At 45.4% G+C, this 17,502-nt stretch overlaps 2 protein-coding genes across 2 annotated transcripts in view; both read right to left on the reverse strand.

The window, feature by feature from the left end:
- Window positions 1–17,502, reverse strand: part of LOC142885716 (uncharacterized) — a 229,733-nt gene that overhangs the window by 38,355 nt on the left and 173,876 nt on the right. The gene's annotated exons all lie outside the window — the stretch shown is intronic.
- LOC142885709 (heart- and neural crest derivatives-expressed protein 1-like) lies at window positions 1,218–3,618 on the reverse strand. The gene is made up of 2 exons (XM_076022438.1): window positions 2,749–3,618; window positions 1,218–1,395 (listed from the first exon to the last, which is right to left on the reverse strand). The coding sequence occupies exons 1-2, from the start codon at window positions 3,238–3,240 to the stop codon at window positions 1,300–1,302; spliced, it is 588 nt and encodes a 195-aa protein (XP_075878553.1). The 5' UTR covers window positions 3,241–3,618; the 3' UTR covers window positions 1,218–1,299.

Consider the following 17,502-nt stretch of genomic DNA (forward strand, 5'->3'; position numbering starts at 1 on the left):
AACAAACCTTCGAGTGTAATGGACGGTCATAAAATAATTAATTTTATTTACGCAACATATATATATAGAACTTCACATCCACTGTAGCTATGGGTTACATCTCCATCCACGTATGGAACACTTTCTTAAATCCCTCTGCACGCACAGAGTGTCAGATTCAGTCCGGTGTTCAGTGACGTTCACTCTGAGGTAGATTCAGTCAGTTTCCTAATTTTCTACAAGAAACGTCAACAACAACAAGAACAACAGCAACAACAACAGTAACAACAACAACAACAACAACAACAGCGGCAACGCAATGGTCGTAAAGTTTACAGTACAGTAGATAAGAGTGGGATTATAATTCCTTTTTAAATATCCGGGCCGCGCCAAATCCAGCCTTTAAAATGCCGGGTGTTAAAACAACACTTGTAATTCGTTTGATTTGGGTGCAAAAGAAGTTCGTGAGCCCTGTTTCTAAATTAATTCTAAAGCGGAAAATCCAGGAAGGCGTCGAATAGACCGTTTCACATCCCAGCGGCATTAAAACTCACTGTGAAAAAAAAAAAAAATCTGAAACAAAATTAAGAAACCCCCCCCAATAAAAGTCACAATGCCACGTGATCGAACAACCAAGAAATCATTAAAGTCGAGCTTTTCTGATGGGCTGATGGTACCATGTCCCGCCCCATGCAGGAAACAATACAAACTCACAGCATCCCAGAGAGCGCCGCCAGAATTAGCATTTAAACAACAAAATTGTCAAAACAAAGTCTATTCTTTTTTTTTTTCCAACCCAGGTGACATTGCTTCTATCCGTCCTTTATTTTCTGCTTCAGCCCCAAACGTGAAGAAAACACTCACTTGACTCCAGATTAGACGCGTTTTGAGCGGGAAGGCAGAAGAGTTTTTTTTTTCCTGCTCTGCAGTCCTGAACATCACAAACAGCGAGAAGATAAAAAAAAAAACCCAAAAAAACAGTCAGAAGACACCAGGAGGAACAAGAGGAAGAGGAGGAGGAGGAGGGGAAACACAGGATTCACCCGCGCGTCCCGCCCTGGCCGTGCATGTGCACCTGGGGCGCGTGCTTTAGCCTCCTTAATCTCGCTCGTTTTGCGCATCATTGCACGCGCGCAGCGGTGTGTTCGCGTTCAGCCAGTCAGTGGTTCTTGTGTGTGTGTGTGTGTGTGTGTGTGTGTGTGTGTGTGTGTGTGTGTGTGTGTGTGTGTGTGTGTGTGTGTTCTTTTGTTTTTTTTTATCTGCTCCAGAGTCAGCAGGGGCCCGCTGGTGGATGGAGGAAGGTGACGCAGCTGGAGCAGGTCACTGGTTGAGCTCCAGGGCCCAGACCTGCTGCGGCCACCCGGTCCGGCCCTTCGCCTTCTTCTCGGCCGTCAAACTCTCCTGCAGACCTTCGCTCTGCGGCGGGACAGAACAGCAAAGCAAGGTCAGACAGGAAGCCGAGCCGTCAGCTCCGTGTGACGACACGTCACGGCACATCTCAGCCTTCGCTGTCACTTCCCCCAAACGACAAGGAATTCACATCATCTGAGCAATTAACACTCGGAGGTGGGATACAGGGGGAAGAAAAATAATATGATAAATTAATTTCAAATCATAGATCTGTTTTAAGAAACAAAAACTCTTTTTTGAAGTTTAACTCGTGAAACGTTTCAGTAGAAAAAAGAAAATTGATTATGATAAATTTGCAATTTTACTTATTACTAAAATTCTTACTAAAGTCGCTTACTTGATAGATAAAAGTGTTCGTTATGCTGGACGATATATATTTCACAATAATGCATTTTAATATATTGGAAACAGTTTATATTATTCATCCCGCAACCCTGAGTTCTGGAAGAAGTTGGTATTGAAAATGGATGGATGGATAATATTCATTTTAATAAATGATGAAAACAAATTGCTGTATGTGTTTTTATTTACTTTAGTTTTTGTATTTTATTAAGTTTTGCAACTCCAAAAATGCAGTGTACAATGCAAAAATAAATAAAACAAAAAAATAAACAGTTGATATGAACGGTGATTGTGAGATGTGCTAAATCATAAAATAAAAACAAGTTAAGGCAATCTTAAATTATACTGAAACGTATAATACAGTGAGCCACGCCAAATATCACACACCTAAGCTTAATAAAATGCATTATCATTGATTATGTATCACAGGAATGATATTGCATCAGCGTTGGGCTGCTACGCTGGACTGCTCTCTGTACATGAATTCTAGTTTGTTTCTTATACTTTTATGTTTTTTTATTTTTTAAAACTGTGAGCAAGAAATGAAAGAAAATCACGAATTGTTAATCGACTGCACCTGAGTATCAACCTGCAAGTTTTTACAAAAATCTATAGGGTGATTAAATAGAATTTTATTTTAATAGAAAATATAAAGCTAAACTGTTATTTGAAGCCGTGAATAATATTTAAGGAGTTTATTCGTGCTCTGTTGTTAACAAGCAGCTTTATTTTTTTTATTTTTTTAAAGAAAACTGGCTCTGTACATCAATTGAATTTTGGTGGGTAGGACAATTGTTTTTTTACTTGAACTAATAAAACTTGCTATAGAAGAGATTTTTTTTTTTCTATCAATAATTTGTCTTCAAAATGAGATTTTTCGAAGTCAAGCTTCCAAAAAAACTAAACACAAAAACAAAGCTCACTACAACTAATTTATGTGGGACTTTTTTTTTTTCTTTTTTCTTTTTTAGAACTCCAGCTTTGTTTTCACCAAGTTTCACATATTTCAAAACTCACCGTCTCCCTTTTCCTTTTCATGTCCCGGTTTTCAAATTTCTTAATCTCGGCTTTGAAGCCCTCGGTCTCCCCGGAGTCCTTGGCCAGCACCTCCATCAGGTAGGCGATGTAGCTGGTTGCCAGCCGTAAAGTTTTGATTTTCGACAGCTTGGTGTCGGCCGGGACGTTGGGGATGCACTCCCGCAGCTCGGCGAACGCCGTGTTGATGCTCTCCGTCCGCCGGCGCTCCTTCTTGGGCCCGGACGTCCTCCTTTTGCCCATGCCCGCCTGGAGCCCGTCCAGCCGGCCGTCGTGGGTCGCCCCGGGCGCCCCCAGCTCGGTGGCCGGGTAGGGCGTCTGGATCTGGAAGTCCGGGGGCACCTCGCCGTGGTTGACCACCCAGCTCTGGAAGTAGGGCGCATCCTGGTGGCACCGCTGCACGAAGGGGAAGGGCTCGTGCATGAGGTGGTGGTGGTGGTGGTGGTGATGCTGGTAGCCCCCGATCAGGTTCATCTTCGGCGGGGTGACGGACTCGCTCGCTGCCGGCTCTTCCGTCGCTCTCCTCCCGCTTCGGCTGCTCCTGCTGCGGCCACCCCCCTCCAAAAAAAAAAAAAAAAAAAAAAAAAAGAATCGCCCTCGGCTCCTCGCAGAAGCGATGCGACAACACCGCCGACTTCTCCTCCCCGGAGCGCGTCAGCGAGTCAGGCCGAACATACCCGCGACCATCACATCGTCGTCAGGCGGAAGACGACTGAAGCTGAGGAGAAGAAAAAACAAGAGGGTAACAATAATAATTCCAGCGTGCGGATCTCGGCCTCCGCTCCGCGCAGGCGATGCTCTTCCCTGTCAAAGCTGCTCTGATTCGTCCAAGTGCTGTGACCCGGATGGAGGTGCGAGGGCCCCGGAGGTTTATATGATTCGGATGTGAGCGTGGAGGCGAGGCAGCCAATGGAAGGACGGGGGGAGTGTCCGGTTTGCTGCTCAGCAGCAATTACCTGCTCACACCGGCCACACAGATGGACGCGTAGAGGGAGAGAAGTAAAGTTTTTCAGCGTTGTAAAACAAAACTGTGTACGTTTCAATGTCCATTTTTGTTTGTTTTTTGGGCTGGGGAAGGGCGGCAGGAGAAGTTTTTACGCACATATTTTACGCACAAGCTGTGCGTAAAACACAATGTTGCTTGACTTCTTTTTTTTTTTTTTTTTAATTATTATTTGTCAACTGGTGGTTCATTGTTCTTGAAAAAGTCGCAACCCAATCGTTCTCATTTCAATTATATCAAATTGTAATGAAAGAATTGATTATTTTTCGAATTTCCTTGACAAATTTAGCGACATTTTCATGCTCGCGCGTAATTTAAATGCTGATATGACGAGATGTGGTCCTCGTGCTCTGGCACGTTTCAGGGTTTTTTTTCCCTCTATATTTCAAATATAATTTGATGGGTGTGCGGTGCAGTTTATCCCATGACGTGTGCTCACAAATATGATTATATCTAAATGATCTCACATTAGTCTGCGAACGAAACAAACCAAACTGCTGATTCTTAATTCTTTCCAGGTTTTTTTTTTTTTTTTTTTAATCCAGGACTTTTTTTGTTTTGTTTTATTATTTTTCTAAGGAATATTTTCTCCTTCATGTGGCCGGGCTCTTGCGCACATTATCGGATTGTCTCCTTCTCCAGGAACAACATGAAGTCAGACGCTTCTGGAGAGTGTAAACGCACCGCGGACTCTGTTTTCTCTAGGACACACGCGGCCTGCGCGCGCGTCGCCATCGAACCTCGGCAGTGGAAGCGGGGGGGGGAAAAGGCCCGTATCTCCGCTCCCACAGACACACACACACACACACACACACACACACACACACACACGCGCGCGCGCGCGCGCGCGCGCGCGCATCTTATCTCCATCGCCTGAAAACATTATCCCATTACGTAGGCTGACCTCGACGCGATTTAGAAACCATTTACGGCCGCGTCTTATCTAAATACAGCCATAAATCACGAGGCGTCAGGCCGCGGCGCGCTCACGCGTTTTCCATACAAGCTGTATGGAAATTCGCTCGGTATTCCATAGCGGCGGGAACGGTAAATAATCGTCCCTCACAACTTTGTGCGCCCGTTTCTGCGCGACCATGCACGAGCTCAGGACGCTGGTGTGTGTGTGTGTGTGTGTGTGTGTGTGTGTGTGTGTGTGTGTGTGTGTGTGTGTGTGTGTGCTCGCGCGCGCGCAGTATTACAGTAGGCTACTCCCATCATCCTAAATATCATCAATATATATTTAGATTTTTGGGCATCCTCTCCTTTTGTCATAATTATTCTCGGTTCTCCCAGAACTTATTCACACTTCAGTTGACTTTACTTTGTTGTGACACCTTAAAAGTGTCTTCATCATAAGAGACCACATCATAAGTGACGATTTGAAAAAGAAATGTTTGTAAAACCTCGTTCAGTGGGATCATAGACTGGTCCTCTGGTGAATTTTATTATCAATTTTATTCATTTGTCCATGTAATTTGAAAATATATTGGGGCACCAGGTTTGATGAAAAATAACTGTATGAGATTATTGGAAATTTCCTTCTGCTCAGTTATGTACTAGATAATTAGTGACCTCAGCATTATTCGGGACTGAGCCTCAGCGAAGGGTTATTATTATTATTATTATTATTATTATTATTATTATTATTATTATTGTTATTATTATTATTATTATTATTATTATTATTATTGTTGTTACTCTTGGAGGACTTTCCACTTTGGTTCTCCATGAGGCTTTCCGCCTCTCGACCTGTGTGGTTTAGCACTTCTTTAGCTCCATCAGTCAGAATGTTGTGCTGGTCTCCAGTCTGAAGGTGAAGCAACCCAGAGCAGCTCTAGCATTAAAGTTCTGCTTTCACCTCAATGCGTCATTAATTTCACACCCTGAAGAGAGCCAATAAGCGGCGCTTTGAGATTGAATCACACTGCAGCAGCTGCTGCAGACCAGAGAACGACACCTTGTGCAGCAGGAGAGACAGAGAGAGAAAAAAACAACACTCTTTTTCTTTTTGTTTTTTCAAAAAACGAAACACTTCTGAGGAGAAGAGTTGAATTCGACGTCCACATGTGAGCTCACAGAGACAAACATCCACCCAGCAGAATTAAATCAAGTCAGAAAGCAGGAACACAACGTTGGATTCAACCCTCCTTCAGATCCACTGCAGGGCCTGTGATGAGGAACATCTGAGGTCCTCCGAGCTGAAGACTGTCTTTGATCCCGTCGGCTTGTAGATGACCAGATTTATAGCACAGTCGTAATTCATCGTGGAAACACGCAAAATGCCACTACGGCGCTTGATGAAATTTCGTTGTTATTCAATCAAGCTGGAGGATCTTGGACTTGTTTGTTATTGAAATAAATTGTCTACAGCGGTCACGGCATCTTAATATTAAGATCTTTCCACTAAAAATTTTACTACGCGTGTAATATACAGCAGAGTTAACTCTTAAACAATCCACATGCACTCAAAACCAATGCATGCAAAATCCAGCGGGCCGCGCCCCAACACAAACACGAGAGACGTAAAAAATCTGAGAGACGTAAGACATAAAATGTCCAGAAATGGTCGTGTGTAGAAATGTATCACGCTGACAGATCGGAGGCACAAATAATAAGAAAACCAACAGACGACTAAATCTTGACTTATAAATTGAGATTTAGTTTCTGTTGAGTTTTGGCAATAAAACAAGTAAAATAAAATAAAATAAACCAAAAATGTTCAGCAACAATTTGCCATTGTCAGTGGCAGAAGTGCTGATATTAAAAGGCCGGGACCTCAGGTTTATCTGCATCTATGGGTCAGAGGTCGTACTACAACCAGCCTTAATCCGCCTTCTCTGACATCACACACAACCTCACGTCTTTCCTCTGTGCTGCTGTGATTTCAGGACAGAGTCACTAAACCACACTCCAGGCTGCTGGGGCCTCACGAGCTGCTCTCTCTCTGTAAATATAAATGCACAGCACTTAATATTTTTTAGGGACTTTAAGCAAAAATGTGTGTGTAGGTTGTTTTTTTTTTCATGCCAGGCCCATACAATTTAAATCTCACACGCTGGTCCATTAAATAATCAAAGGAGAGGAAAGAACTCGAGTTGACCTTTACAATGGTGGCCATTGCAGGAAGTGAACTCACTTGTACTTTAATTGCACGTGGTGAACAGAACTAACATGCATATCTAGGAAAGTCTCGTCGCTGGCGCCGCCAGGACAACAACGACAAGAGCAGATGAAGTCCGAGTTCTGCTCGGATCAACAATTTATCGTCTTTCTACAGAAACGTCATGTTCAGAGGAACAATAGAAAGCTAAGCGTGCTTTTTGATTCCATCGTTCAATCACTGCGCGAAGGAAGGACGATTGGAAAAGCTGCGGACGCCGCGAAAAGAGAGACTAAGAGTTGAGCAGCGGGGTTCGAGGAGCAGCGCACACATAAACAGGTTTAATGCGCACGGATTTGTGATGTTATTTACATTTGGGAGCGCCGGGCGTCCTCGGCGGCGGCTGTCAGCGTGAAGAACACCACACGGCCTCCAGAAAGAAAACCTGACACTGTTGATTAAGACGTCCACTGCACAGAGATGAAATATAATCCTGCTTCTTCCTCCTCCTCCTCCTCCTCCTTCACCTCCTCCCTCCCTCCACCTCCCATTCCTTCTTCTGCTTTTGTCACTTTCTCCTCCTCTCCATCTCCTCACTCTGCACCGAGACCTTTAACCAGAACCTTTCCCCCCCCCCGACTTTTGTTTTTTTGATCTCCGTCCTTTTCTTCTCCGTCATATCTCTGAAGGCGCTGAAAGACCTGGGGCAGCACTAATGGTCTCTTCATATTTTGGCTGCCGCCACCTCCTCCTCCTCCTCCTTGCTTCCTCCCCCTTCACCTCCTCTGGCTTCCTCTCCTGGGGGAACCTCCAAAATAGGTCATGGAGGCGGGCGGGCGGGCGGCCACCTTGACCATGTTATGAGTTCTCCTCATGATTGTCGGTGTCATGGTGCAGATTCTTCCATCGTCACGTTGCTCCGCCCCTTCCTTTCTCCGAGTGCACGGCTCCAGCCGTTCCCAGCAGCAGCGTTCGGCCTCGCCGGTGTACCGGTGCACGCTCCCAACCGGGCCAGAGTGTTTATCCAGCGGGGTGGAAGAGGGGATGGGGGAAGGCTCCTACAGCATGTGTACGTTCACCCCTGGCGCTGTGCGCCGACGCAGACACGCTAAGCTAATTAAAGCCGCCGGGCAACAATTAGACGCAGCGGCTCCTGCTGGTTTCCGGGAACTGTGGGCAAACTGGGTCACAATGCCACGGCGCTCCACGGCGCCGAGGCCCCAGTGCCTGATGGGAGCCAGGGGGAAGAGGCTCCCACTGACTGGAGGAGATGATTCTCTGCTCGTCGATGGGTTCAGATGTTTGCAGAATTTTCACTTTCTGGTAGTTTTTTTTAACGTTTTTTTTTTTTTTTTTTTTTGTAATTTCAGAATCCGAAAGGGCCCAAAAGTCCAAAGGTTTTCCGATGTGTGACTCGCAGTCCTGACTTCCATGTTCCTCGACGCTTAATTTTCTCTTCTTGTCATTTAAAAAGTAGATTGTCAATATTTTGTCTGCAAAGTATTTTTTTCTATTCATTTATATATATTTTTAGGTATCAGGCACTTTTTTAAGAACTCATAATCAATACAATATTTTCCCCCAAAATCCCTTCATTCCATCCTATTCCTATTTTCACTCATAATTTTAGCTTCTGACTGGAATGAAACCTTAGATGAAGTGAATTCTCACTTGATCCCATCACATTTTCCAAGTTCCTGTCTTATTTTAAAATCACCTCAAAACTCAAACTATTGAGACGATAAACTATTACTAGTTCTATCAATCTAATTTGCCTGGTTAAAATTCTTTCCAAATATTTTCTCCTGCCGCTGCCTCCCTGGGGAGACTTAAAGCGAGACGAAACCCAGCCGACTACCTGCTTCAGTCTGTCTCCTCGCTCAGTTGGATTGGATCTCGGGGGCTCGGTTGTGCTTGTTTATATTTAGAAAGCAGGAACTCCATCGTGTACGAAACGTCGCCTTCACAGAGAAGATTTCCTGCGCCGCATCGCAAAGGAACAAGCCTGAGCCGCCGCTGTGCCTCCAGAGATGCGACCCGCTGGAGTTTTTACTTTTCCAGGCCATTTAGTTTTACTGCGGCCACTTCACAGCACTTTTATCCGCCAGCCTTCTCCCAGTTATCTCACCGGCTTAGATGTAGAAAATTCTCTGCGGCTCTCGGGGCTTCCGCAGCCTGATCCCACCACCCCCACCCCCATCCCCCACCTCTGGTCCTCTGGTGTGTCAGACCTTCACAAACTGTCCTGTAATTCTGCCCGTCCTCAGCCAATAAAGATAAGAGGCGGACGGCTGGAATGTGGAGCCCAGAGGTGACGGAGACGCCGCGGACCGACGTAAACCCACGAATAAACTCCGACACTCGAGCGCGAACGAGAGCTGCAGATGTGTGTGTGTCTGCGCATGTTTACTTGACGGCCGTGCGCTGAGTTTAAGGTAATGAAGGTTTAGTCTGCGCCTGACAGCTCTGAGTTACGTTCTGCCGCATAGAGTTTCTTTCCCTGAGCAGCAGCAGCAGCAGCAGCAGCAGCAGCAGCAGCAGCAGCAGCAGCGGTTTGTTGAAATAAAAGCAGCAGAATCAAATGAAAGTCGAGGCTCCGCAGGTAGATTGCGAGTGTTGAATCGTCGCATTTAAATGGATTCCCACTGGGAGGAACATTTCTGCGACACACAGGAAGCCTGGCGATCGGCGCCTCCCACACTTCCACTTCCTGTTTCACCTCGTGGGACGTTGTTTTTTTTCAAAAATCCGAATCCAGAGACTTTGTTCGACTCCTTTCGGAAATTCACTTTGCGAGCAGTTTGGTGATCGCAAATTCAGAGTGGGCTGCAACTTTAATCTGTTTTACAGTTTCATTAATCAGATTATTTAAACGCTGGTGATTTATGCTGTTCCGTAAAGTGAAGTTGGGCAGTTTTTATATTGTCAAGGGACATTTCAGTCATGTGAATTTGATCTTTTATGCTCCGATGTCCAGACGAGCGTGACAAAGCAAGAGAAAGATACAAACAAACAAAAAACGCAGGAAAAGGCAACGGGCTGATAAAATGCTGTGTTTCCAGGCAGTAGACTGATAGTTGGCCATAAAGCAGGAGGAGATACAGCAGACTGTCCAAATCACCATTAAATGTGTCCGGCTTCCATGTTGATCCACGTTTTTATACCAACACTGGGCAGAAGCATCAAAACCAGGCCTCCCCCTCCCCCACCCTCAACCCCCTATACACACCCACCCCCCTCCCCACACACACACACACACACACACACACACACACACACAGAGGGCTGTGTGCTGGCAGACCACCGGGCGGCTCTAATGATTTCACAGCAGCAGATTTAACAGAGGGCGGCTGCTCAGTGTCAGGCCGGGCCGCAGGGTCTCCCAGCGCCCTGACAGTCAAAACATGGACGTTAAGGTTTGACCCCGACGAGCGGCGAGAGCAGCGAGAGCGGCATCGCGGTCCAGGGACCGGCTCCTCGCCGCCGCCCCGTCACTAAATCCTCCGCTGGATGTTTGACAGAGTGTGAGAAAAGACACACCTTCTCCAAACCTGAGGGCAGCGCTCACCGCGCCGCAGGGGATTTTACACGGCCTGCCCCTTTAATAAGGGACGGCGCGGTGTTGCGTTGACTGAGCATCCCATCGTTTTTTGTTTGGTTGTTGCTGTTGTTGTTGTTGTTGTTGTTGTTGTTGTTGGATGTTCTGCCCATTCTGTGATATATTATTTTCCGTCTCTGACTCTGGCGGAGCAGCTTTTACATCTGCAGACTTCCTGCTAACCAACGATGGCTCTGTTAGGACCTTCTCACATGTTTGTCTGAGCACAAGAACAAGGCCACTTCTCGCAAGTGTGCACGTTTCGTAGAGCAGGAGGAAGAAAAGTCACGATTGTTGTTATAAATTCACACTGCCAGCGGATTTTGGACGATGTTATTCAAAGGTCTCATCTGATCTATTCAGAAAACTGCTTTTTCTGAGCACTTCTGAACATACTGCTCCACATCTAAGGAAATTACCAGGGTTCAGTCTGTTTCTTCTGACTGTTAGTGCACGCACAGTCCCGAAAACCTGCCGTCGGTTTCACTTCAAAGTAGGGGCGCATATGTTCAAATCACCGCCGGCAATCATTCTTCTTCTTCTTCTTCTTCTCCTTCTTGTCTTTTTTTTTTTAATCCCCTGTGTTGAGGTAAGTGCAGCAAGTCTTCAGCCTTTTGCTGTCGGACAAAGTCATAAGTGGTATTTCGCTGCCAGTGAATCCCTGGGGTCAAAGGTCAAATCTGTCAATCTCTGTGTACACGTGTTAAATCCAGCTTCTGTTTTGTTCCCGCAGACGCCCGAGAAGCATAAAGCGATGCTTGTGCGGGCGAGATTTAATTTGACACGATTCTCCTTGCTGCCGGTCGCAGCATAAGCTCCTCAAGGCAGAAAACAAGGAGAAAATTCATGGCTTTGTATAATATCTGAAGTTATGGATAAGCGAGGCGCCACATAAATCCAGTGCAGTCGAGTTGGATTGACTCTGAAGGTGCAGCACGTGGGCTTCAGTGGGATCTGATGGTGCGGGAGCATGAAAACAGAGCACTGGCTGCTGGTCCTGTTGTCTCCTTCAGTCGTGGACTGAAGTGTCGAGCGGTGGGAGCGACTCAGCCCCCCCCCCCCCCCACCGATGTTGTAACGCCTTGTCTCTCGAAAGCCCAGCGTATTACGATTCAGCAGCACAAGCCATGGTGGCTGCAACAGCGTCAGTGTTAATCCCTGTTTTCTGCTCTGCTCAACATTTTAATCCCACATCTGATCACATCCACCTTCTGGATGTGTAGCAGCACAAACAGCGTATGTGGACCGTCTATATGTCAAAAACACTGATTATTTATGGAGGACAACAGAAAAGTAGCTTTGAACTCATATTTTCAATTTCTTTCTATTCTTTTCTATTTTTGTTTTTCATGATGTGCATCTGGTCCCCGGTACATTTTTTGCTCTGGAACTTCAACTGTTTGATCGAGTGTGGACAATAAATCTGGAAACTCTATAATTCCCTCAGGTAACATCAAATCAAATTAAATTAATTGGCGAAAAAGACACACTGTTCTTTTTTTTTTTTTTTGTCAAATAAAAAATGAAAAAAAAAAACTTTGAACTTTTCAAATAAACAAAGTTGGAGTAAATTAAACGCAGATGAAATGTTGTGTAACATTTCTAATCGTCCCTTTTCCCTTTGACAAAGTGTGTAAAGAAGTGTGTTGTGTGTGTGTGTGTGTGTGTGTGTGTGTGTGTGTGTGTATTAACACACTGTTGAGGTCATTGTGTTTGGCTACATAATTGCCCCTACAGGCTCTTAATGGCCGAGGCAGCTAGTTAAAGTGGCTGTTTGTCCATTCATAGCCGAGGCCGCTCGCTCATTAAAAACAATGAATGGGCCACAGATGTTTTACCTGCGAGGCTCTGTGGAAGGGCCGCGGCTCGGAAGCAAAGTCAACCGCCCCTCCCCCCCACCGGCCCACCCACACTGTGTTTCCTCTGAGGACGGGAGGGGCGGCGCCGCTCGCTCACCTTTCTGCAGGTAGATAGAGAGCCGACCATCTTGTAAGACGAAGACGTTCACCAAACTCCGCTTTGTTTTGTTGGCTTTCCTCGTTAGCTTGATGATGTCAACCTTGTTGAGCGCAGCGTAGCTTTATCTCCCGAAGCAGCACCAGATGAACTTCACACAGAGCCAGAATAGTTCCGGTTCTATCTCGTCTCCCACCTGGCCTGCCGACCGCCGCAGTCAGATGGCGTTTTTATGAACTTGGAGGTGCCATTTCTGCTTTTCTTCAGGCTGCCGACTGGCCAGTGTGTCCCTGTGTTTACAGGTTCGAGTGCCACCCGTGGTTCCTGCCTGTGTTTTTCATTGACTGACAGCCTGTATACGCAGTTGGATGTGGACGAGATTGTTTTAACACACTGTTGTATGTATGGACAGGGATTTTCTTTCTTTCTTTTAAGACCTACGTGTGTGAGGACCAGGTCTGAAAACATTTCAGACAAGTAAATGGCTGAGAAAACTAAAATAAGATAAAAAAAAAAAAAATATATATATATATACATATATATATACATATACATATATACATATATACATATATATATATATACATATATACATATATATATATATATATATATGTATATATATATATATATATATATATATATATATATATATATATATATATACATATATATATATATGTATATATATATGTATACAGTATTGCCATGCATTTTTTCTAACTTTACAACTTTCTACTGCAGATAGATACTGAAGACATCAATGTGCAAGATATATGTAACTATGCATGTAACTATGTAAGAAAATCCCGTTTAATAACTCTAACTATACAGGTACTACCCGGAAAATTAGAATATCAAGTAAAAGTTGTTTTATTTTGGCCATTTATCATAAAAGATGAAACCAACAAATTTTATTGAGCCATTCCACGCAAATTGACATCTCAAGCAGTTCCTTGTCGTAACTTTGCTGATTAAGATTTTCAGCTTATTAAAAACCACAAACCCACAAACTCAGAAAATTATTATAAAATTTGAGTTTTTTTTTTTAAGCTGCAAGGCCTGATCAGCAAAATCCAAAGAAATAAAAACTTGAAATATATTGATTTGCATATTATTCCTTTATATAATGTGTCAAATTCACCTTTTAAGTTGAATTGCAGAAATACAACAACCTTTTCAGGATATTCTAATTTTCTGGGTAGTACCTGTATGTGTGTGTGTGTGTGTGTTTATATACATGTTTTTTTTTCTCCAGCTGATCCACATTTCAGAAAGCGTGTCCTTGGACACAGTAGAAAAAAAGATGCCTTTTATGATGTCACCTCTTCCAGATTAGTGCCAGGTGTTGGCTCCGCCCTGAGACAGCCTTGTTCTTGTTCCCTCCCAAACATCTAGAAAGGTCTTGTCAATCATCAGTTTCAGCAGGAGGCTGTAAACACCAGGCTAAAATATGCAGTCTTATGGCAATCTGAAAGAGCTTTTTGGGTCTTTTTTGATGAATTCTCCACGGTTGATGATGAATATCAAGCTTTTTTTCAAAAAAGCATCCCTTCTCTCAGTCACAGCAGTCAGACGTGATCAGTCGGAGCCGCTGAGCTCTGATTCCGTCCCGGCCCGTCCCTCTGCTATCTGCACAGACCCTTAAAATATCCCGGCAGCGCCGAGTCCTGGCCGGCAGCGGCCCTCCGTGATAGCCTCTGGAATGCAGCCACAAGCTCTCAGGCTCTGATTGGACGCTTATCATCGCCGTGTCCTGCTGCCGGCTGATGAGGTGACCTTTGCGCTATCAGCCCGGGATGCCATCGCAGGGCCGGCAGCACCGGCGGGACTTTCCAGCCACCAGAGGACTTCTTCACACCTCATGCAGCCCAGTTTTGGTGCGTCACTGGTTTGGAGGCTCGGAAAGGAAATTCAGAATTTTAGCTGCTGATGTGAATTAGAGTTTGCTTTCACTGTCTTCTGAGAATCGTCTCTCTCTCTCTCTCTCTCTCGTCCCCGGCAACTTTTGAAAGTTTTTCTTTGTCGATTGAAAATGGCACTTTTTTCTGCGCAGAGCAAAGCGAGTATTTATGTTGTCCGCACAATTCAAAAAGCTGCAGTGAAAACAAAATAACAACAGCTGAGCCATGCTAGTGAAGAGGCGCTGCTCTTGAAGTCGTGATGGCCAGGGAGAGTTGCGATCGCCACCGGATGCTGCTAGATGGCGCTGTGCTGGGGGACCAGGTGGCTGGAAGAAAAGGAAAGACGAAACAAAAAATTTTCCCCAACGTCGATAAAATTGCACTGCGAAAACGGCATCAAACTCTCACCACTTTTGCAGGGTGTTGCGTTACGTCCCCAGATATCAGAGTTTGATATTTGAGCTATTTGCTATTTTTGAGTTATTTGAGTCTAATAATTCCTGCCACAACCACAAGCCTTACTATGCTCATTAGAAGGCATCACGCAAACCTGAACTTCAGCTCAACCTCAGATTTGCCAACTAACCGCTTGGAGCGGCGCCACACAATGGTTGTGCTGGAACATACACACACACCCCTTCACATTTGGATGGAGCGTCAAGAGCCACCTGGTCAGGACCGGGTCAGGGTATGACTGGGATCTGGTTCTGGATCCATTCAGATCCTGCCTGGTGGTCATGGAGAACTTCAGGAGCTTCAGCAGCAACCGTGATGTCAGGCTGCAGGTCCTGGAGGAGAGAAAGCTGCAAGTATGCTCAGTCCAAATCAACAGGATACGGCGGCCCGTTCATTTCAATGGAGTTGCTAGCTAGCTAGCTAGCTCCTACGCAACACACGCAGACACAGGACATAATGCAACGTTACGTCACGCTGTGAATAAAGTTCTTTGTGGGGATTTTCTGGCCACTATCATTACAAAGTTCATGACTAAAACTCTACCACATAAATATTTCTCATGAACCGTGTTTTAGGTTGTAGTTGTCCTAAAACACGGACAACTAAAAACCTTTTTATGGGTTTTTATTTTTGTATTTCAGTCTATAGAGAAAATGCTTTCTGGGTTGCATGGGCTTTTTGACTGCAGTACTTTAAGTGGCCACTGGAAAATAAATCACTGTGCTTCCATATTTCCAGTTCAGCATTCAGCTCTTATCATACATGCATGACTCAGACGCATTCTTCCTCTCCTCGTCTGGGTCTCTGTCACTTGCACTCAGTGCTCTTCCTCCCTGGAGGTGCAGAACTAAACAGTTTTATCACGGCTCAGCAGCACAAGAACTCAGAAACAGCGGTGCAGGACTTCCTCCAAGAGCAGCTAGCGAGGCCGCAGTGTCGCACGGCTAATGTCAACAAACCAGGCCACAACTGAACAAATCTGTTGAAGTGAATGTGATGGAGAGGTTTTCCTCCCCTCTTTTCTGGGATGCTGGAGTCGGTGCAGGCGGCATGCCAGTTCGGAAGCCTGTTTGTTTTAACACCCAATCAACCAGTCACTGACTCACCTGAGTGTCATTTTTTTTTGTTTTGTTTTTTTTGCTTGTTGTCATTTCTGACGCAGTCACATGGTGACCACTGGCCCAGTAGACAGTGGAGTTGATATGGAGAAATTCAGTTGATGAGCAGCTGGACTCGCTCCCCGAACAGACACGGCAATGTGTCGCTAGCTCTCATTCAGGTTTCATTTCAGCAACCTGATCTGAAGCTCAAGGATGTTTTTTTTTTTTATTTCACCACATGAAAGCAGTAATTACCAAAGTGCTCTCGTGCCACAGATTACACTCTGCTGTGGTGATCATGGAAGACGTCATCACGTGACTTCGGTGGCCGGCTGTGATTCCGAGGTCGGGACATAAATCTGAGGCGGAGTGGTTTGTGGCTGCAGGTCAGTCCTCCTGTGGGAAAAGGCAGATGTGAGACTCGGGGTCAATCTGAGCTAAGCCCCACTGGTGCCAGCAGACAGACCGGCGGTGGCGTCACATCAGCGACCAGCAGCACCCAGAAAACAGCTGGTCTGAGCCTGAAGGGGGCGCTGACAGCAGGTTAGCTGCTGCATCATGCTAACACGTTTGAAATTACCTCAAACATCAGCCGGCGAGGAAAAACAAACGCCATTAGATCAACCGATCGCGTCTTATTGGGGAAATAATGGAAGTAGACGTGTTGAGAGTCTGTTCTAAACTTTGAGTTCAGTCATTAAATATAGAAGAACTTTTATTTGTCCTCTGGAAGCAGCAGGTCCAAGGTTTGTTTCTAAAAATCGCTGTTAAAATATACAGATTCATATTAAATTTGGCCTTCTTTATTTAACCGCTAACTTTTTCCCAGAAAGCAACCCAACAAGATGTAGAACCTGTTATTTTAAATTCAACTTTTGGTTTTAGTCTGACACGGAAGGGGTGGGGAGAGGGGTGGGAGAGGGGGCGGGGGGGTGGGTGGAAGCAAAGTTTACGGTAAAGATTTTACCGTAAAACGCCAAAAAGTTCCAACCGTAAAAACCCCTCTGTTTTGTTGGTGACAGAGACAGAACACCACAACAAAATTGAAGTAGTACCCTTTTTTTTTTTTTTTTTTTTTTTTTAAACGCACAATTTTATTTGATTAAACTGATTATTTAAAAAAAAAAAAATTAAAGTTGGTAGCTTCATGAGCTGATTTTACCCCAAAAAGTAAACTTCGCAGTTTCAATTCAGTTTAACTTTCAACAAAAATGACTGCTGTGAAGGAGAGACGTTAGCTTCACCTGAGCGGGTCGACTCACTTGACGCTGTGCGGCCGTCTGATTTGCATCGGCATTCTGAAAATGTTTGCTGAAGGAAACTCTCGGCCGGCAGAGAGTGTCGTTGTCCAGCGCGGCACCACATTTACCCAGCCAAACACTCGCACGTCCGGACGGAGCCGAGGCCCGGTGGCGGCGAGCGGCGAGCTCTGGGAGCCGCAGCTGCTCCGAAAACCTCCCGGCACCGTTTTCCCATTTCCCGGCTTTTCCACGTCCACTTCGCTCTGCACAGTCGCTCCTGAGGAAAAACAGACGCCTCCTCTGCCGCCACCGCCCCCCTCACCCTCCTCACCCACAGCCGCCCCCCCCCCTCCTTTCTTCTCCTCACCCCACCTCTCT

Source organism: Nelusetta ayraudi, unplaced genomic scaffold (genome assembly GCF_046127955.1).
Source record: "Nelusetta ayraudi isolate G7.1 ecotype Tasmania unplaced genomic scaffold, CSIRO-AGI_Nayr_v1 ptg000011l, whole genome shotgun sequence".
Classification (NCBI taxonomy): Eukaryota; Metazoa; Chordata; class Actinopteri; order Tetraodontiformes; family Monacanthidae; genus Nelusetta; species Nelusetta ayraudi.